This window comes from Trypanosoma theileri, assembly GCF_002087225.1.
Source record: "Trypanosoma theileri isolate Edinburgh chromosome Unknown TM35_Tth_7_V1, whole genome shotgun sequence".
Classification (NCBI taxonomy): Eukaryota; Euglenozoa; class Kinetoplastea; order Trypanosomatida; family Trypanosomatidae; genus Trypanosoma; species Trypanosoma theileri.
In genome coordinates this window covers 645149-666622 of record NW_021639849.1, presented here as the reverse complement: position 1 = coordinate 666622, position 21474 = coordinate 645149, and the positions used below count along the sequence as shown (strand labels likewise).

Here is a 21474-nt window from a genome sequence, read left to right as displayed (position 1 = left end):
TTGTTAATGAGTGGGAGCTGAGAACTATATATATGGTTCTCTGTATATAAGTATGAGCGAATGTTGAGTGTAAACAAACGAGCAAGTGAATTCTTTTTTTTTTTTTTTGGTTCCTTTAGAAGAGGAAAAGGAGGGATAACCATAATATCAATTTGATGCCTTATTTTTTTTTTTTTTTTGTGTTTCTTTTCTTTTAAAGAAAAAAAAGAAAAAAAAAAAAACGTGGTTTTTGCCTTAATGAGTACAGCTGCGTTAGGGGAAGATGATATACGTTCAAGTAAAGGATTTCTTAAGATACTTCAAACATCTGATAAACCCTCAAACGTAAATGCAGCTCTGCTGTTGCTGCTTCAAACTCTTAGCAACCCGACAGAAGAAGCCGTTTCTCTCTCGCCTGCAAGTCTCCGTCAGCTGCTGCGGCTTCTCGTGGAGCGCACCGATGATGCTTGGTTAGAAGTTCGAAAAAAGATTGCTTTTGTTTTTGGTGATTTGATATCAAAAGGACACGGAGATGTGTTGGCAGATGCGCTTCTCTACGGTGAACCTCAAACCACATCTATTGGGGAGGCCCTTGCGAGTCATATTGACTTTGATAGTAATAATAAAGAGGAGAATGTCAGTCCTCGTGAGAAAGTTTGGGAAATGAAAGGACTTTTGGGAAAGTTAGCAGAAGCTCATGGAACTGTGGAACGATGTGTTCCGGCTGCTGATGTATTTCGGACACTTATGCGAGTTCCGGTTTTTTTAGATATGATTCTATCACCAACAGAAATTACTAATACTACTACTACTACTAATACTACTAGTACTACTACTACTACTACTACTACTACTACTACTACTAGAGAAGAAAATAACCCAAGTCCCCAACGAGAGGAAAAACAGTACAACTTTCATAATACATGTATTGGAATTCTCTGTCGTAGTGTTGCATCCGATACAACAGTTCTTTGTACCGAAACGTGGCTTTCACTCAATAAGGCTCTACACATGGATAAAGGTATTTCAGCATCATTGCTTTTGTATTATTTTAATGAATTTGTATTAATGTTTAAGAATTGTTTAGATAAAGGGAATTTTGTGGCTAAACTCCATGCGTTAGAGTTGCTTGCATCTATTCTTGAGGATTCTGCATTTTTAAAGGCACGTCGAAATTTTGCAGAGTCACCAGCGTTGCTTTGTGCACTTCTTCCTTTAACAAATAGTCCTTCAGCACATATTCGTTTTCTCACCTTTGATACGCTTAAAGTTTTTATTGCCAAAGGGAACAAACCTGCTCCTATTCGTTATATTCTCTATATTAATCGGGAAACGTTGGCGGCATATGTGGAAGATTATTCCACAGAAGAAGTAGCGATTCAAAAACGTCTGGAAGTAGAGAAACAAAGATTACTACAAAGTCTAACTTCACTGGAGCCACTAACACACGAAGAAGAATTACTGCTTGGTGTATCGTAAAGATAAAACTATTTGAAAATATCTTTTCACCTCTTTTTATCTTTTTCACTTTCTCTCTCACTTTCTCTCTCTCTCTCTCTCTCTCTCTTTCCTTATGTGTATGTGTCTGTCTGCAGATGACATTTTTTTGGCTGAAATCATATTGCCAATATGAATGGAGGAAAAGAGAACCGAGATAGAGAGAAAGTGAAGACAAGATTGTAGTGAAAAGAGAAAAAAAGAAGAAGGACAAGATAGGAGAACGAAACACGACGAAGACGAAAAAAAAAGGTCTTGTGCCTTCATTCATAACGAAATGTGCTTCTTTCTGATTCTATTGTACATGTCATTTGCTTTATTTATCTCTTTAACATTACTGTTGTTGTTATTATTGTTGTTATTGTGTTTTTTTTTTTTTCTCTTTTCTGGGGACCCTTTTCTTAATTTATTTCTTTCTTTCCGTTTTATTTTTATTTTATTTTATTTTTTAAATTTCCTGACAACAAATAAAAACAAAAAAAAAAAAAGATACAACATATACTTACTTAGATAGGAGGTAGGTTGGGGATATTGAGAGAAAGGAAAGGAGAGAGATCTAATTTTATTTGATAGTGGAGTGGACTTGGGTTTGTGTATGAAATTGTGTACTCATGTCTATTCACGCTGAGGAAGAAGAAAAGGAAAGAAAAGAAATTCCAAAAAATGCATCACCAAAATGTCCAACATTTGATCCGAGTCAATTAAATCTATCTGACGCTCAGCCTATTGGCTCTGGTGCTATTTCGCAAGTTGTACAAAGTAAATTTAGCTTCCCACCACATCTTCCTATAGCGGTGAAGATACTTTCGAAGGTACAGTTGTTGCAGCAGAATAAAGTTCAAGTGGCAATGAATGAGAAACGTGCTCTTTTAGAAATGGGACCGTGTCCTTTTATTGCTCGATTATACGGTACTGCACAGTCAGAGGATGAACTTTATTTCGTTATGGAATATCTCCCGCATGGTGATTTACTAGAGCACATTCGAACTTGCGCAGCACGCCATATAGCTGAGAATTTGGCAGCAGAGACCACCTTAGCTGCAGATTTGGAAAAGGGATTGTCAAATTCCAATAACTCCATTCGTTGTTTAGATTTTCATGATATTCAACTTATCACAGCACAACTTATATTGGGATTAACACAAGTTTTCTCTAAAGGTTTCGTTTTACGAGATCTTAAACCGGAAAATGTTGCATTTGATAGCAAATACCGTGTATGCTTGCTAGATTTTGATACCGTAGATGTAAAGGGTGGAACACTTATGCCTATTTCCAACAATGGTGTTGCCCTTCGCGATAAAGCTGAGAAAGATAAACCATCTAACCCTGACCGCCGTCTCACGGTTTCGGCAATTCAAGGAATGCGAAAGATGACGGCAAACTTCTGCGGCACTGCCCAGTACGTCTCTCCTGAGATGCTCGGCCAGTGCCAGTGGAGCTACAGCAGTGATCTCTGGGCGCTGGGGGCGATGGTGTACGAGATGGTGTACGGGACGCACATGTTCGGCGGCGCCAACACCTTCGCGGTGATGCGGCGGGTGGTGGGCGGCGTGCACGGCGGCGGGGTGCCGTTCCCGCGGGTTTTTCTCGGCCCGCAGGCGGACGCGTTTGATCGCGTGCGGGACTTCATTGAGCAGCTCTGCCGCACCGACCCCGCCCGGCGGCTCGGGGTGCATCCCGCCACGGGGAGATTCGACGCGGACGCCCTGCGGCGGCACCCGTTCTTCGGCGACTTCACGGCGTGGGGCGTGCTGGAGCAACACATGCGGGACTACCGACAGCCGGCGTGCAACAGCGACAAGACGGAGAGCGCGGGGCCCGTGCACCCAAGCGCGGCGGACGACGGCACCACGTCGCTCAAGGGGCTCTACCACACACTGCCGGTCCACAGTGTGGAGTACGCCAAGTATGTGTTTGAGGCCACCGCAGATGCGAATCCGTTTGAACGCTGGGCGCAGGGGATCTCAGGGGAAAATAGTGGATCGTTTTTACGCGGTATGGATGGAGAGAAGGAGTTAGCGGAGAATGAGGATGCTGAGAATGAATCGTTAACGGTACCTCCTCTTGAGGATGGTGAAGACGATGAGATGGATGTGGTGGATGATGTTGGAGTACTCTACGTTGGCCGTGCTCACCCGGACTTTGCGGGTGATGAATAGAGCTAGTCTTGTTATTACATCCCTCGTCGTTTTTTTTTTTCTTGTCTTTTATCCTTCTCCCATATACTATATATATATATATATATCTGGATTCAAGCTACGTGTTTTTTTTTTCCGCCGAGTTTGCTTTATTATTATTATTATTATTATTATTATTATTATTATTATTATTATTATTATTATTATTATTATTATTATTATTATTATTATTTTGCGTGATGTTTAGGGAGCCGATGTTGCTTCATGTAGACTTGTTTTGAAACCTTTTCGACTGTGTTCTTTTTTTTTTTGTTGTTCTTTGTTTTTGAACCTCACCACAGTTCTGTTTTTTTTTTTTTTTATCCTTCTCATGGACGTTGTATTTCATTATTTCTAATTGCTTTTTTACTGTTTCTCTTTACTTCTTTTTTTTTTTTTTTCTTTTCCCTCCCTTTTGCTACTGGTGTTCTTTTCTGTTTCCATCCTGCGTGTTTTTTTTATTGTGTTACCAACACGTTTGCTTCATCTTTGCGTTCTCTGTTGTTCCTTTCTGGCTTAGCGAGAGGTAAACGACGCAAGTAAACAAAAAACAAAACAGAAAGAAGGAAAAAAAAAAAAAGAAGAGTGAAAGTAGAAAGGAAACAAATCAAAGAAGTGGACGTAAAAAAAAAAAAAGAAAGGAGGTTAACACACACACACACACAGAGAGAGAAAAGAAAAAAGAGTTAACGAAGGGAATTGACTGTAGACAGTAAACAGGAAAGGAGGAAAAAAAAAAAAAAAACAGAAACCAGTAGAAAAGATAAAATTTATCAAAACCTCATTAGATATCCCTCTTTTTGATACTCTGAAGGGGGTAGTGAACTATTTACTTTTTGCCTGATATACACACTGAGGAAACAAACTTGCGAGTCTAAACACAACAACAACAATAGCATCAACATCATCAACATTATCAAGAACGATATCAAAATATCAGTATTCCAATAATGCTGGAAATAAACGGATTGGAGCATTTGCTTTCCCTCACAAGAGAACATAGAGTTCTTGTTGTGGCTTTCTATGCAGATTGGTGTGGTCCCTGCCAACGGGTAAAGCCCCAGTATGCATCGTTAAGCGAATTATATAATAACGTGGTATTCTGCCGATGCAATATTGATCGAAATAGGGAATCTGCTAATCGTTTTGGTGTAGAAGGCGTTCCTACTTTTATTCTCTGGGCTTTGGGAGAAATAAAAGCGACTATCACTGGAGGTCAGATAGGTGCACTTCAATCAGCCATTGATCAAGTACTCAGAATATTACCAGCAACAACAACAACATCAGCATCAGCATCATCATCGCAGCAAACAACCATTGGTGCTGTCCATAATAAGTTGGCCCAACAAATGGGGTCATTGGCTCAAGCTATTGCTGCTTCTGGAAGAGGTGGTACATCAGGAGGAGAAAGTGAGATATGTGAAGCTATCTGTAATACACTTGAACAAGACTCAGAGAGACGACCATTTGGTATCGCATTACTTCCATATTTTGCTTCTCATGGATTTAATGCGGCTGCTGTCAATACTCTATTTAATTACATTGCTAAAAGGCCTCAACCACGTTGCAGTGATGGTGAATATATAGTTAACGTAATATTAAGCCATCTTATTGAATTTTTTCTTGCATGTACTATAAATAGTACAAAAGAATTGGAAATGTTACGTCAAGTATTATATTCTCTTGTATCTTGCAGCTCTATTTTACCCATACTCGTACAATCACACCTTTTTTATAATGATATGTTGTACACGGGTGTACAGTTGGAATGCAGTACTATTTTAGGAGCCATGTTGGGTGTCGGTATATGCACTCGCAGTAATCGTGTACCCCCATTACGTTCACGATCTATGGAATGGGAAAAAATAACAACTTTATTTCCTAAAGATACAGATCACTCTCATAAAATATCTGAATTACAAATCTATATGGAGTCCGCTTGTGCTTCAAATAAACGTATAGTTCTTGCACTTTTACAATCTAAAATATCTCGAGAACCTACTTTACGATTTTTTGGTGCAGCATTAAAAGTTAATTCTGGTTACAGTAAAACTATGCACCAAAATATTCCTCTCTCTTCTCGATACTTTATGGCCCAAATGAATGATGTTCTTCTGGAGGCTGCACTCCCTTTATTTGGAAGAGGTTATGATCCTCGTGTTATTCCTTCAAGTTATGTACTTGAGGATCCTGGAGATAATGTAATAGTGAGTTTTGATGAAGATGTGGAACGTATTACTCACTATGATGAGAATCGTCCTCTTCCAGCCTTTCCAACATTAAAAGAACCCTTTAAACCTTCTGTACATTTATTCTTTTTGGCAGCTCGTTCTATTATGCTAAGTACAACTGTATTGATTGAAACGCATGAGAGAGATGAACGGGATTCAACACATCCACAAGTACCTCCTGAGCAACGGGCAGCTTATTTGGCAGAGAGTTCTCTTATTAAAGGGCTTATTGGATCACAAAGTCTTGGTCGAAAACGAGTTCAAGTACTTAATGGTATCGCTGCATGGCTTGTTTCTATTATGAAAGTTTCTCCAGATGGAATACTTTTAAAAGAACCACCAGAAGAATGGCAATATTTACCTCAACAACTTGTAGATGTAGTTATTCGTGGTGTACAATTGGCTCCAATAGATTGTTTTGATGTGGAAAATATTATTTCACTTATGTTGGTACTTATGGGAAATACCACATACTTCCCTAAACCTCACACACATGCACTCTTTCCAGCATTCCTCAGTCGTTTATTACATGATGAAGAAGCCAAAAGAGCCTTAACAACACATCGATGGTTTACACAACATATTGTACGTGCTTGTGTATTATGCTATATTGCGGTAGAAAAATCTACATATGAAAAGGTTGAGGTACGTTACACTCTTTCGTATTGTACGAAATCTTTCCTTGTCTTTGAATCCTTATGTCAACCAGTTCGTGAAGAATTTGAGGTGGATGGTACTATTTTGGAACGTTTTTCTCACATGGTAACTGCAGATGTGAATGAAGCAGTTGATCAGTTAATTGAAACATTAACCAAAATGAATCAACTTATAAAAGAAGGTGCGGATTTGAGTGAAGGGGCCCGAGCACCACGTAGTGAAAGAACAGAAGGTACAACTGGAAATACTGGAAATACCCGTAGAATGGGTAGAAGTAATAATAATAATAATAATAATAATAATAATAATAATAATAATAATAACAACAACAGGAACAATACTCTCAATAATGAAGAAGAAAGTAGTGAGGATGAGGATGATAATGGGGATTCTCCAATGACCTATCATCAATTAGGTCAGGGATTACGTCAACGTATTCTTCTTTTTGAGGCCAGTATGGATTTATTTATTCAACTTTCCATAAGTTTCTCAAAGGGAGTGGCACAAAATATGGTGGCACAACAAATTGGTCAAATGTTGGCTCGAAGTCTCGTTAGCTTTGCAGGTGCTGATAGTAAAAACTTAAAAATTAAATTTCCTGAACGTTATAATTTCCGACCAAAAGAAATTTTAGGTCGTTTGGTAGAATGTCTTGCACAATTTCGTCGTTTTCACAACTTTTTACGTTGTTTATGTAATTGTGGTGTACCATTGAAAGATATTTTGCAAGCTATGCACACAGTTGCCGATCGTCGTCTTGTGGAAGAACACCTTGTATGGAAACTCAAAGAAATTGCCGCAACTCTTGAAACTATTTCAGAGAAAATAAATGAGGATGAGGCATTATGGGATGAGGCACCGGAGTATGCATTAGATGCATTGCTCTCCACACCACTTTTAGACCCTGTGGCCCTTCCAGCCGATGTGAAGGATTTAGATGATTTGGTCTATGTGAATAGAGATACCATTCATCATGTGCTTCTCTCGGAGAATAAACACCCTTTCACGAAGGAATATTTGGATGAGAATATGGTAAATGAATTTAACGCACGGGAAGGTGTTAAACAAGCTCGAGAGAAACTTCAGAGTCGTATTGCCGCTTGGCTGGAGGAGGCAAAGAAGAAAAAGTAGTAAACGAAAAAAAAAGAAGAAAAAAATTCTCATTTTTTTTCTTTTTTTTTTGCCCCTCATTCATCATATGGAGTTTGACTGGAAGTGGGGTGTGGGTGGGGGAGATGCAGAGATTTTCAATATATATATATATATATATATATATATATATATATATATATATATATGCTGTAATAAGAACGAAGGGAAAAATTAGTGGGGAAGGAGAAGTGGAACAACAACAACAACAAAAAAAAATAAAATAAAAATCTTATAAATGAACGGAAACAGTATGAAAACTTATCTCTTCTCTCTTTGTTTTTTTCCCCTTTTTACTCTTTTTTCTTTTCATTTACTTGTTTTTTTTTTCTTTGGAAGGGGAGGAGTTAAAATAAAAAAAAAAAGTATCAGCGCCACTTTTTTTTCTTTCTACCTATGGGGTGAGATATATCTTCCAAACACACATACCATTGAACTATGATTCTAGTAATGATAATGTCAATGCTGAGGTAAATAGGAGAAACGAAAAAGTAAGTTCACGGGGTTCTATTCTATCTCTTATTTATTTATTCATTTATTTATTTATCTATTTATTAGTCCTCTGCAAATTTCAATTATTTGCATGTACAGTCTGCCTGAAGATTGAGTATTCACTGTTGTGAATCTTGTCTTTTTGGTTTTCTTTTTGCAGAGAACCCGGGTGCGACAATGTGGTTATGATTCTGGCATTTTCCCTATCTGATATTTTTCTTTTTTTTGTTCCCTTTCATATCTCCTCCTCTCTTTCTTTTTTTTTTAATTGTGTATATGCATTTCAATGGTATCTCATTTGATGTTTCTCTTTTCTTTCTTTTCTTTCTTTTTCTATTTACGGTAAGCCTGGGTGTTTTACGCGGCTTGGGTGTGTGTTCACAGTTGTGTAAGGCGGCAGGTATTGGAACTGAGAAATGCTGCGGTTTAATTCGCCTTCTTTTGGCCGTTGGGGGCCTCGAGACTTTCTGCGCGGGCGAACCAAACGCGGCGGTGCCATTCACACTCGCCACACCCACGGCTGTCAGGGTCGCTATAAACGACTTTCCACCATTTATGGCTTGCGAGATGGGCGTCGACATGCGGGGAATCATTTAACCGGCGGTCTTGGTATTAAACTGGGCGGGGGACTCTTTGGTCTGCGCATTCCCCGGCAACACAATCTCTCCAAGATGTCGCCGGAGGAGTTTGATATTGCCCTTCACGGCCATCCAAACATCACAAATCCATATCGAGAACACTTGAATGAACATCCCGATCTCAAGAGTGTAATGCGGAATGCCTGGCTGAATGTGCATATCATCGTACTCATGCCTCGAGTCACACGATTAGCCGATACGAATGAAGGAATTCCACAGGCATGGAAAGAACTATTGCAGCATTTACGAGAGGCATTTCAAGAAGAAAAGGATAAAAAAGAAAAAGATAACTCCGTATGGAAAGGAAATGGTTGTAGTATTATAGTTCATTGGGCTACCATGTCCGCTTCTATTACTTGTCGAGATACAGGAAGTGAGGCACTTACACTCTCAGCAGCATCTCTCTTTAAAGATCATAAAAGAGGAGAAAAGATTAGACCTACATCTCTGGTTTCATCTCTACGACCACATGAAAAAAAACGTATACCACTTTTGGGTGCCGCCATGTTATCATCTCTAGCTCCCCAAAAGATGATGATGACGACAACAAATTCTTTAATGAACTCAACAACTCCATTAAAGAAGATACAAGAACGAACATCAAGTAGTCCTTTACATAATACAGGAACAAATCTCATAAACCATAATGTCACACCTTCTACCCTAGTAACTATGAGTAATAGTAGTAATAGTAATAGTCATACTATTGTGAACCAGCGAGGGGTACAAGAACTATTACAAGAGTTGCGAGAGTCACATCCTGATGCTCTGAAACTGTGTCTTCGACTAGAAGAGAGGATGACATCCAGTGAAACAGGAAAAGAAAAACATGATGATGATAATAATAATGATAATAATAATAATGAAAAGAAGAAGCAAACACAGAAAAAGACACCTGTACGGAAATTACTACGTGAAGATTTAGACCCAGATGAAGTTGGGGTATGGAAACAACCAGCTGCAACCGTTGATGCTCTTATGCGATGGCACTACTTCAATTGGGATCCCCGTGCACATAACGCTGATGTTTTGCCCCACCATAGACGAAAACAAGATGTACACATCTTTGTAGATGCTTCACGGGCTCGAGGAGAGAGTGTTTCTTCTGCAAGAAAGCCAATCAGAAGCCAACGTTCTTCGTTATCGAGATCATTAATGTCTCCACGTTTTTCAGAAAAACTTCAAGAGATGAATTTTAAACGAGTAGATCATAAAACTCTTGTAGAGATCTTGACAGATTTGCGGGGATGGACAGTAGATTCCCAATGGCGAGCACTCGAAGATCGACAAAGAGGTTTCTCTAATGAGAAAAAACAAAGGAGCTGTACCACTTCACAGTGTGTGAAAGAAAGTATTCATCATGAAGGATAGAGTTAATTATATCCTGTTTATGGAGTGAAGGGAACAAAACAAAATTTTCACATTACAAACATTTTTTGCAATACCATTTTGGAGGAATTTACAACACTATCATCTGTTTATCTATTTATTTTTCCTTTTGTCTATCTCTCTGTGTGTGTGTGTGTTTGTCTGTAAAGTCCACTGGTAAAGGTAAAAAAAAAAAAAAAAAACCACTTCCCCTCCAAAAAAACAACAACAACAGTAGAATAATGATTTTTGCACTCATGTCTTTCTTTGAAACTGTTTTTATCATCTTTTTTCTTTTATTAATTTTTATTTCTTTCCTCTCTCTCTCTCTCTATCTCTCTCTTTATGTATATACCTATGTTTTTTATCTAAAGGCTGCGGGAACATAGAAAGGAGTTTGGTTTTTCTCCAAGTCCTGAGAAGAATTTTTCCTTCTCTTTCTCTCTCTCTCCCTTTTATTATTATTATTATTATTATTTGGAGTGACCACAAACAAAATATTTGCTTGTAATCATAATTCTCATTTCACATGCATCGTGTTGTTTTCGCCGACTCCTATCGTGGCCTCACCACCTTCTCTTTCCTCGCCCTTTCACAGACGCATCTCTCCCCGCCGTGGAGGGCACTGCAAACAAGTCTGCGCTTCGCCAGCAGCAGCAGCAGCAGCAGTACTACACCGGCCGTCAATCACTACAAGCGCCTCGGCGTGGACACCACCGCGACGGTGGAGGATCTCAAGACGGCGTACAGGTGCCGGGCGCTGCAGTGCCACCCGGACGTCGTCGAGGAGAAAAAGAAGGCGCAGGCGGAAGTGGAGTTCCGGGCGGTCTCAGAGGCTTACGATGTGCTGATGGATCCGCAGAGGCGCGCAGAACACGATAAGGCCCTCGGCGTACAGCAGCCAGCGGCTCAGAAGAAGACATCTGAGAAAACATCATCATCCTCCTCCTTCACAAGGGCATCCACAACAACAACAACAGCGAGAGGAACTGCAGGAACAACACATAAATCAACTAGACCACGTAGACAAAAGACATTTGTGCGTGGTGACGCTGATCGAAAGTTTCGTGAAGCTTTTCATGGTATGTCACTGGATCAGGTGATCTTTCAAGAGCGTCTACGGCAGCGTCAGGCACAGCAAGAACAGAATAATAATAATAATAATAAAACGGGTCCATCTTCATCCGCGGCACCATCTGGACGTGAGGAGGCACTGCGACGTGTAATGGCAGATGCCGCTGCCCGCTTCGCATCAAAGGTGCAGCGACAGTATGGCCCAAGTATGCTTCGCCACGTGAAGGTAAGCACTTCACCATCTTTCTCTGAACAAATGCCATCGTCGGATTACATGCCATTCCGACCCTTTCACGGCTTCTCTGCACCGCCAGGTGTTCGCACACCACCGGAGCCGAAACTCGGCCCTACTTCTCATGTGAAAGGAGAGTCATATGTGGAATTCACAGAGCCCTCAACGCGAGTACGGCGTGAACTGCCCAAGTCTATGCCTGTTGTTCGTGGACTTGATGGTAGTGTGATGGAACGTAGTGAAGCGGAGCGGTATCTTGAAAAAGAGCGGAACTCCCCGTACAATATGGGTAAAATGTACTCCTACCATAGGCCGTATTGATTGAGTGGGTGTGAGTTTGATGGCTGCAGATGTGGCTAAATGCTGTGTTGTGTTAATACTACTACGTGTAGTATGGGGAATGTCTCGAGGGATTTCTTTTTTGTTTTCTATTGCTGTAGTTACTTGAATTAATATAGTTATGACTAATATGAAACTATTTTTTCATTTTCTTTTTCTTTTACTTGTTATTATAACTTGAAAAAATAAAAAAAAAACGTATACAAACACACAAATACATATATTTATATAGAAGTAGCGAGAGAGTGAGGTGAAAAAAAAAAAAATAAGGAATAGAAATTACCAAAGCAAATAAGTGCAATTAGAAGGCAACAGAAGAAAAAGAAGAAAAGGGAGATAAGAAAGAAAAAACCAAAAAGAAATACATATATTTTATACTCAAAGATGCGTCGACATGTTTTGAGGAATATTGCTCTCGCCACCTCTGCTGCATCAACCATTACGGCGTCTTCTCGTGGAATCTACACTATTTGGGGATCCATCCCACTTGAGGAATGGGCGTCAAAGGAGCCGTGGCTTAAACGTCTTACGAATCAATCGCACTATCGTAGCTTTGAGTTCTGGCACGTTCCGGAAGTTGAAACACCAGAAGGTATTCAACTTTCTCGAGTGGAAAAATATTTGCTAAGTTGTATAGAGGATGACACCAACCGCCTTATGAATATAAGTTGGACATATGACTTTGATCCATTCTGGAGAGATCGTGTTGGTTCTCACAGGATTCTCTTTGATATATTATACAGAAGTGAATACCCTGTATATAAGTTTTTCTTTGGTGATTACTCAAGCAATGTGGAAGGAATGAAGTATATTGAGAAAAAACTTAACTATCTCTTATCTGTACTTCATTGGGCGACAAGAACAGAGAGACGCTACACAACTATTGCAAAAGCAAGATACCATGTACAACGTAATGTTTGGAATGCGCTGGAACGTGAACGTTACTTGGAAGGTTGTGTGGAGGCTGTTGAGTCCTTCAAGAAGAAGATACCAGCAGAGTTTGCCAGTAAAGCTATTGGAGAACTTGAGAACGATCTCACTAACATGCGGCACTGGGTTTGGGATTGTCCAAACGCAAAAAGGACATTTCCACAGTTGTCTTAAGATAGGGGTGAACCTATGTTAAGTGTAATAGTTCTATTTGAGAAGAGGGAAATTCTATGGGATGTTTGTTTGTTTTATTCAAGACTTTGCTGAAGAGAAATAATCATAAAAAAAAAGAAAAAAAAAGGAACAAACATGGAGAACCCTGCGTCATGGCGTAGGGTGTGTGGGAGAGTGGGTCAATGCATACAGTTAGAAAGAGTATCAAGGCAGAGTAGGAACGTAGTAGGGTTTTAAACCCAAAGTGCTGTAGTGGGTTGGATGATTAGGAGGCTTCATACATATATATTTCAAAGAAGAAAAGAAAAATGTCCAGAGTATATATATATATATATATATATATATATATATAAGGAAACTGTACGAAGTACTTCCTTCTCCTTATTTCTCTTAACGCATCTCCTACATGGTAATTGTGCGTGTTTGTGTGTGTTTGTGAACATGGCGCATGAGAAAACTCGAAAGGAGAAGAGAGAAGTGAGGGATCAAAACAAAACAAAAAAAAAAAAAGAAGCAAAGAGAAGAAGAAGAAGAACAAGAAAAATAAAGAAACTTGAATGTTGTGGAGGTTAGACCGTTAGGGTTGAGGAAAAAAGACTAGTTGTGTGTGGGTGTGGCGAAAGGGGCAGCAGAGATCAAGAAAAAAGAAAAAAAAAAAAGGAAATGCAGAAAAGGAACAAGGGAAAGAACGTAAAGTGAAGAAGAAAGAAAATAAAAAACTCAAATGGGGGTAGTGATTTGCGGCCCTCTTCTTCTTCTTGAGATATTGTTTCTATAAGAGGTAATGACTTTTTTCTTCTTTTTTTTTTTTGCTCTTCCTCCTCCATATCGGGTTTCTTTTTTTTTTTTTTTCTTAGTCCTTTTTCTTTTTCTTTTTGGTATCCCTATGGGATACTGAGTGGACGTAATTGCAGAAGAAGAAAGATGGGTCAAACCCAATTTTTTTTTTTTTTTCCTTTTTTTTCCCTCTTAGCTGTGCTGTGTGGGAATCTTCGTACTGTAGTGGTATATATATATTTCTTTCTTTCTTTCATTATATCTTGTGTGTGTGTTTTTTTTTTTTTCTCCATCTAGGCGTATACAAGTGAAAAGAAAAACAACAACAACAACAACGGAGGAAGGAAGGAAGGAGAGTTGAAAACGTGAATCAACTAATGAGAGTAACTGGAAGGCCGAAGGGACTCTCCGGCATTCTGACTAGTCGTATGAGAGATGAATTTAACCAAATTCTCTACTCACAGCGCGGCATCCATTCACCTTCTATGAATATGTCACTCTTATCATCATCACTCTGTGGTAATACTAATATAAATACTATGAACAGTAAGACTAAGAGTATTATATTACATCAGACGATAAACCTTTCACGTATAAGTGTTAGAGCGTCTGACTCGAGTGCAATGCGATGGTGGTTTAGTAGACCTTCTCTTAATGGAGCAATAACACGACTTGGTGTATGGACTCCTAATTTATCAAATGCACTTTCATCACAGTGTGCACGATCCCAAATAAGTTCATTTAAAGAGGAGGGATATTACCGTCTTGCAAAACTAAAAGATATTCACATAGATGAGGATTGTTATAGTCTTCTCACTATGCGTGGAAGTGGACCAGGTGGTCAAGGGACTAATAGCAGCAGTAGTAAGGTGGAGTTACGTGTTAGTATCTCAGCACTTAGTGAACACTTTGATGAAGACTTAATTCACAAACTTAAAGATAATGAACGTGGGAAGAGTCTTACTGCAGATGAATCACTGGTTATTGTTTCAAGTCATGAACACCGAAGTGTACATCAAAATAAGGAAGCTTGTTTACGTCGATTAAGAGAAATAATTCAAAAGGCGTCGTGGGTGCCGCCAGTGGAGGCTGCTCCTATTAAGCGGCCTACATCTATCGTTACAGCACGAAAAGTAGAACGAAGAAAAAAGGGATCTATGCAGAAAATGCAGAGAGCAGCACGAAAAGGTATGTGGTAGTTTGAAGGGTAATATCTTCTTTCTATTGTACTTTGTGTGTTTTTCTCTGTGTTTTTCTTTTTCTCTCTCTGTGGAAACAACGGGGAGATGTTTTAATGCGGTTCTTTCCCTATGATGGTTTTTATTTTATTTTACTGCTTTTACGTTCACAATGACGTTGTATGTTGTTTATATACCCTCCGTTGGGATACTTCTTCTTCTTCTTACTCCTCCTCCTCCTCCTCCTCCTCCTCCTCAGCTAAAGAAGGCAAACTCTATCCATCCGCTGGAGGACTCCTCCTCACTCTTTCTATTTCATTATCTCTTTATCTATTTATCTCTTCTTCTTTCCTTATTTCCTTCTTTCATAGAGAGAGAGTGTGTGTGTGTGATGCTCCGGAGAGTTGTGCGACGCCTGGCGCCATCGCAGCGCCACCAGCACCACGAGGCGTTAGTGAAGATGTGGCGTGAGCGCCCACCGCCGCCGGGGCCCGCAGCGGAGAAAAATCATCAACACTTCCGCGATGTGCGGCCGCCGCCGCCGGACGAGTCCACGGAGGCGAAGCGCCGCCGGCTGTTGTATCAGTCCGACTACCGCGGCATGACGGAGATGGACATTGTGCTCGGCCTCTTCGCACGGCAGCACGTGCAGCACATGAGCCGCGAGCAGCTGGAGGAGTACGATGCGTTTCTGCGGCACTTTGATAACGATATGTTTAAGTGGCTGGTGATGGGCGAGGCCCCACCAGCGGCAGTGGCGGAAATGGAAGTCTTTAAAAAGCTGCAGGAATTTGTGAAGAAGGAGCAGCAGCAATTGCTGGGACACATTGTGTGATCGGAAAGGGAGAGAGAGAGAGAGATTGAGATGGTGTCAGAGTGAAAATATAGAATCTATGTAAAAGAAAGAGAGAAAGATAGTGTGAGTGTATGGATGTTTGTATAGTCACTCGTCCATACATATAGTCCAAGAGATATCTGACATTGAGGGTACACAGTGCGTCAAGAGTAGTAACGAGGGGTTGGAAGAAAGAGAAACAGAAAGTGGGAGAAGAAAGAGTAATATATATATATATATATATATGTATATATATGTATGAATATATCATAGCAAAAGAGGAAAAAAAAAAACGTGAACGAATACTGGGAGCAATACAATATCGGTGAGCAAGAAAAGAGGGTAAGACGCAAGAAAAAAAAAAATACGAACGATACAAAGCATGACTTCTTATTTTACTTTTCGTTTTTTTTTTTTTTTTGTTATTGCTTGTTGTCGTGAAATATAATTGTTATTATTTTTCTGAGTGGGTGCACCTCTGTAGAGAGTGAAGAACATTTTTATTACAAGTGATTCGGTTTGTTTATCTTTTTTTTTTACTTGTTTTCCTTATTTGATAATGAGTACTATATATATATATATATATATATATATATATATATAGTTTAGTTGGGAATCTCACTTTAGCTTGTATTTCTTCAATCTTCATTATCACGTTCCTTTTTTTTTATTTTTGCTTTTTTTTTTTTCTTCTTTGGTAATACACTGAAGTTTCTTGAAGAAAGGAACATATCATAGATAAGGAAGGGTCTCTATTTACGGAGACGGAGAAACACCACTAATCAATACTATTGCTTCTTGGTGTTTCTTTTAGTTTTATTATTTTTGTTTTCCCTCTCTTTTCACCCAAGGGTGACAATTTCCTCTCTTTTTCTTTTCCTTCCTAAGAAGCTGGTGGTGTCCTACAGGTTAAAAACGTTCTTTGTGTAACCAAATTAAAAGAAAAAAAGAAATAAAAGAAAAAAAAAGAGTAATAATTGACGGTATTTCTGTTTATTAGAATACCTTGTGGATATCATTTTTAACGTTTTAGCTTATGTTGAGTAATGAATTAACGGACATAACACCAAGTCCTTCTCAAGGAATCCCAGTTATACCAAAAAGAAGATCACTAGACACTGGGTGTAATGATAGTAGTGGTAAGGTCATATCAGCAGGTTCAAAAATACGAAGAATATTATCCGCCTCTAGCGTAGAAATGAATGGTATTGAGAGAAAAGGTCGAAACCATTCTGCTGTTGAGATGAAGGATAAAAAGAAATCTCTCTCTTCTTGTGCGATGCCTTTTTCAACACCCGCTTCAGCCACTTCTCTCCTTCGATTGGTGCTTGAAGTTCTGCAGCGGGTCCCTGGAGAACAGAATGGGATCACAACAGTACCACCACGGCCCCCAAATGGATCACCCAAACATAACGGACGACATCGTCGAGTTTATTCTAGTATTTCATATGAAGAACCCAAAGCCAAAGTACTATCTAAGGAGGATAGGTATAGTGGGATAGGTAATACTATACAAACTCGTAGTGGTTTATCCACTACTGGAGTAGTATTTCCTTCGACAAATAAGGTATACCCATATAATTTTATTTCACAGGGTGAAAATGTGGAAAATACATGTTCACCTTTAAATCATGTTTCTGTTATGCCTCATACACAATTGAGTGGTTCATTAGGAGAAAAAGTTTCTAATTCACGGGTTGTATCACTTAGTTCTTCAGTAATTTGTACACCACCAGCTGCTGCCGCCGCCGCAGCGTCAGATGTAAAGGTACCGAAAGAAGTATTAAAAGAGAGTCTTCCTCAGGGAATTTGTGAGGAACCCTTAATTGGATTATTACTTGATGCATGTACGGATGAAAATGGAACTATTGCTCTTGCAGATGTGTTATCCTTTCTTGCAAGTAAAGAAGATAACACAGAAGATAGTGTTCATCTTAAGAACAAACTCTCCATGACAGACTCTGAGGCTACATTAAAGGCATACTTTAGAGTTTTTATTCTTATTGGAGCTCGTCAATACCCTGTTGATGACAAGATGCGTATTATTACAGTAGTTCCATCTTCACAAGGAACACTACGAAAAAAAAGAAGAACGGTAGTAGATGAAACAGAAAAAGAAAGAACAGAAAACACTAGTATTAATGCAGATTCCCCTTGGTTACTCTTAGCGGAGCAGTTATTTCAATACCTTTCTTCCTTTCCACGAAATTTACTTTATCATACGGGTCCTCTTGGTGAAGAGCGAACGGCACCGAAAGAGTGGGGCGATCGGTGGGACTCCTGGAGTACTTCACCCTCTGCATTACAGCAATTGCCTATTCTGCAGGTGTGGCCTTTAATTATGTTTCCACGATTTGTAGTGTTGATGACTCGGTGGGGGAGACGACCAATGGATGTACTGCGGGAAGTGCAAATGTCGTCTGCATATTCACAGAATGGTTCTATTCTTTCATTAGCGGCTACAACTACTGGTGGTAGTCTTTTTACAGATGAATCCCATGGATGTTCGGTTTCTAGTCATCATCCATACTATGAAGAAGATGGGGATATAATGGGAAAACAGAGAAGTAGTGGTGATAGTAGTAATGATAGCAATAATGAGAAAAACGATGTAGTAGTTAATTCGGATACAACTCGAGTTCGAATAAGAGGAAATACACGAGAGAGTGTGCATCGCATTAATTATATTTTGAATACATGGGAAAATGAGTTTATGCATGATACGGTACGTGTACGCTCTGCCCACTCACACTACTCATCAGAGAATTCCTCACTACGAAGTCAATATTGGAGTAAAACAACACTAGTGCAACCACCATCTAAGAAGAAGAAAATAAAACGATATCGTGATGGAAAAACAGAGAAACAACCACTTGTTGGTGTTCGTGCTTGGTATGAGGAATTTAGTCCCTACGCTGGATCTACATTACGTACTTCTACTTATCCTTTCATCATGACAGATACAAATAACAATACAGAGATGCGAGAAAAGCGTTGGAGTGGAGTTAATGGAAGAGTAAATCATCATTATCGTAAAAAGGAAAAAAATTGTTTTTTTGCCACAAGACTTCACTCGGCTGTGAAATCTGGACAACAAATAGGCAAAGATTCAGAAGGAAACTCTCATCTAAACGTAGGCTCGAGTGAAAGTTCGAGGGTTAGTTTCCATATAAGACCCAATTCTCGTTTGTCTCTTTTCTCATCTACTCAAGTATTCCCTTCCACAACAGAACTTTCGGATTTGGCCTGTGATGTTTTGAAACGAGCACATGGACAACGACATCTGGTTCAGGTGAAAACACCAGAGAATCAAAAACAACAAGAAGAACAACAAGAACAACAAAAGAAACAGGAAGGAAAAGAAGAGAGAAAACAGCGTTACCATCATCATCATAATAGTAATCAAGAAACAAGTTTAAGATCTGAAGTGTCATCACTTGTATCTTCATTGCCAATAAATAAGGCTGTTTCTGCGTGCCTGCGTGAGTCTGAGGAATCTGATTGTGTAAAACCGCCTAATGAGATACCAACATCCAATATAATGGTAGAGATAACGAAAGAAACGATGCAGGAAACTCTTCCACATTCTCTTGAAGAGTCAAAGAAGGATGATAATCCTACACTATACTCTAAAGACTCCATCAAGTCGTTAAAAAAGAAAGAAGAAGATATACCTTTTACTTTAACTCAAGATACATTGACAAGTCCCTCCAATCTTGATATGGCAATTTGTTTACAAAGGAATAATAGTGAAGTACCAAGTGAATTGTGTTTGAGTAGAGATTCATCAACGTTGTGTCCATCCACTACAATGGAAGCTGCAGTAAGAAATAATAACAACATACACTATCATCATCAAGAAGAACAAGAAGAAGAAGAAGAATTAAAAGCACCTATGGATGATGTAAACCGCTATAATATTCCCTTGTCAATGAAGGAAAATGAAGATAATTGCAATAATGGTCCTCTTGTAGGTATTAGACGTGTTGCTGCAGAAATACTTTATCAACGATTGATGGGATTTAAGGCTCGTCGTGATTTGGGCCGTCAAAGGGCTTTAAGAAAGAGTAAAAGTTTAATTTCTATGGTTTCTGTTGAACCTCCACCTCTTCCAAACTATACCAGAGAAGAGAGTATTTCTACTACTACTATGGGTACTTCAAATAGTGAGACGGCGACGTTTAGAGAATTAACATGGACTCTTTTGGAGCAAATGAATAGGTGTGATCAATGTACACATTCTACTGTAAAGAAACATAGAAGAAAAGGATATTTGAATATTATTTTACTACTACAAAGATTAGGACGTGCATACATATCAAGAAAAATCTTTATTAATATGAATAGTATGGAAGAAAAGATGAAACCACCTGCCACGACAGAGGAGGGTTCACCTATTTATACCCAGATGGATGAACCATCTTTATTAAAAGAGAATACTTTTTTAAAGAATTCTCCTGTTTCTTTTCCTACAGATATTACTCCTATTGATATTCCTTTTGCTACTACTACTAGTACTACTACTACTACTACACCTACAAACTCCGCATATCGACAACGTTCTTCTGGAGTGACATTTCTGGCCTATGGGGAAAATATACACCGAGAAATAAAAAATGAATCTCGAGAAAGTTCTGCAGAAACGCCTATTAAATGTCGAGATACACCTCCTGATTTCTGGCATGGACGCATCACAAGACAAGTGGATTATCAAAAACAACTACAATTACAATCACAAGAACAACAAGAACAAAAAAAGGAAGAACATACTCCTAAAACTACTGAACATCTTATTACCAAACGTACAAAGACACCAGTAGGTTCTCCTTTGGGTAAAAAAAGTGGTTTTAATACCGCGCAAGTAGAGGTATCCACCGTACAAGAGAAAAATGAAACATCATCACCAAATACACGTTTTCTATTAGCTCTTGATGTTGAAGGAACTAGAGAAGTACAACTCTCTAATTCTATAAGTCCTTCAGAGATGTTGTTAACAAATACAGAAGGAGATGAGAGTAATCTTGTGGATACCCTTTCAGGTGCTCAGTACTCCGGATCGAATTTTTCTTTAGCGCAATCCTGCTGTTTCTCAATTTGTTCTACTCACTCCGTACATAGTGTGAGTCCCGGTACACCGGTTTTAAATGATCTGGATGATACTTTCCTATTTGAAAAGGATGAGGAAAAAGAAGAAGATGATTTAAAGACTTTTGATGATAGTCTTTCTTGCAGTAGTGAGGAATTACAAAATGAAAAAACTGTCAATGCTACAATGGATTATGTTGTTCCTACCGTACTCACAGATCAACCGGCTATGGGTGAGAGTGAGGCCTCTTTACTTATACAACGAGTGGGTAGAGGATTTGCCGATAGACGGCAACTTCACTTTTCATTATTAGTGAATGTCTCTTCTTTTGAGATCTGTATAATACACCGTGCAGTCGCTGGATATTATCAACGAAAACAATTGGGATATCGTTATCATGCAGCCGTGGAAGCTGAGAAGGAGTTGCAGTGGTTTCACTACCGTAATCGATCGGCAGTTCAGATACAAAGAATGATTCGCGGGTTTCTCGCCAGACAACGAACAAAAAAATTACAACGTAAATTGTGGGTGCGTATTGAATTGCATGTGGCTCGGGAACAGCATGAAATATACGAAGAGTTTTAATGAACTCCTTTTTTTTTTTCTTTTCTTTTGTGGTTTGTTTCTTTTACCGTCCATTTTTTTTTTTTTTTTTTGGTCA

General features: G+C 39.1%; 9 protein-coding genes across 9 annotated transcripts; all 9 read left to right on the top strand.

Annotated features, from left to right (window-relative positions):
- Positions 1 to 237: 237 nt before the first annotated feature.
- Positions 238 to 1458, top strand: TM35_000073960 (uncharacterized protein; the record flags this gene model as incomplete). The annotated part of the gene is made up of 1 exon (XM_029023842.1): positions 238 to 1458. One exon carries the CDS (start codon positions 238 to 240, stop codon positions 1456 to 1458), a length of 1221 nt encoding a protein of 406 aa, XP_028885038.1.
- A 629-nt stretch (positions 1459 to 2087) lies between these two features.
- On the top strand, positions 2088 to 3635 carry TM35_000073950 (protein kinase; the record flags this gene model as incomplete). The annotated part of the gene is made up of 1 exon (XM_029023841.1): positions 2088 to 3635. The coding sequence occupies one exon, from the start codon at positions 2088 to 2090 to the stop codon at positions 3633 to 3635; it is 1548 nt and encodes a 515-aa protein (XP_028885037.1).
- A 968-nt stretch (positions 3636 to 4603) lies between these two features.
- On the top strand, positions 4604 to 7672 carry TM35_000073940 (putative ubiquitin fusion degradation protein 2, putative,ubiquitin conjugation factor E4 B; the record flags this gene model as incomplete). The annotated part of the gene is made up of 1 exon (XM_029023840.1): positions 4604 to 7672. One exon carries the CDS (start codon positions 4604 to 4606, stop codon positions 7670 to 7672), a length of 3069 nt encoding a protein of 1022 aa, XP_028885036.1.
- A 926-nt stretch (positions 7673 to 8598) lies between these two features.
- Positions 8599 to 10191, top strand: TM35_000073930 (uncharacterized protein; the record flags this gene model as incomplete). The annotated part of the gene is made up of 1 exon (XM_029023839.1): positions 8599 to 10191. The coding sequence occupies one exon, from the start codon at positions 8599 to 8601 to the stop codon at positions 10189 to 10191; it is 1593 nt and encodes a 530-aa protein (XP_028885035.1).
- A 526-nt stretch (positions 10192 to 10717) lies between these two features.
- Positions 10718 to 11815, top strand: TM35_000073920 (DnaJ chaperone protein; the record flags this gene model as incomplete). The annotated part of the gene is made up of 1 exon (XM_029023838.1): positions 10718 to 11815. One exon carries the CDS (start codon positions 10718 to 10720, stop codon positions 11813 to 11815), a length of 1098 nt encoding a protein of 365 aa, XP_028885034.1.
- A 402-nt stretch (positions 11816 to 12217) lies between these two features.
- Positions 12218 to 12937, top strand: TM35_000073910 (succinate dehydrogenase subunit; the record flags this gene model as incomplete). Its single annotated transcript, XM_029023837.1, has 1 exon — positions 12218 to 12937. One exon carries the CDS (start codon positions 12218 to 12220, stop codon positions 12935 to 12937), a length of 720 nt encoding a protein of 239 aa, XP_028885033.1.
- A 1154-nt stretch (positions 12938 to 14091) lies between these two features.
- TM35_000073900 (ribosome-associated protein) lies at positions 14092 to 14913 on the top strand (the record flags this gene model as incomplete). Its single annotated transcript, XM_029023836.1, has 1 exon — positions 14092 to 14913. The coding sequence occupies one exon, from the start codon at positions 14092 to 14094 to the stop codon at positions 14911 to 14913; it is 822 nt and encodes a 273-aa protein (XP_028885032.1).
- Positions 14914 to 15283: 370 nt separating this feature from the next.
- On the top strand, positions 15284 to 15727 carry TM35_000073890 (uncharacterized protein; the record flags this gene model as incomplete). The annotated part of the gene is made up of 1 exon (XM_029023835.1): positions 15284 to 15727. The coding sequence occupies one exon, from the start codon at positions 15284 to 15286 to the stop codon at positions 15725 to 15727; it is 444 nt and encodes a 147-aa protein (XP_028885031.1).
- A 1036-nt stretch (positions 15728 to 16763) lies between these two features.
- On the top strand, positions 16764 to 21398 carry TM35_000073880 (proteophosphoglycan ppg4; the record flags this gene model as incomplete). The annotated part of the gene is made up of 1 exon (XM_029023834.1): positions 16764 to 21398. One exon carries the CDS (start codon positions 16764 to 16766, stop codon positions 21396 to 21398), a length of 4635 nt encoding a protein of 1544 aa, XP_028885030.1.
- Positions 21399 to 21474: the final 76 nt, after the last annotated feature.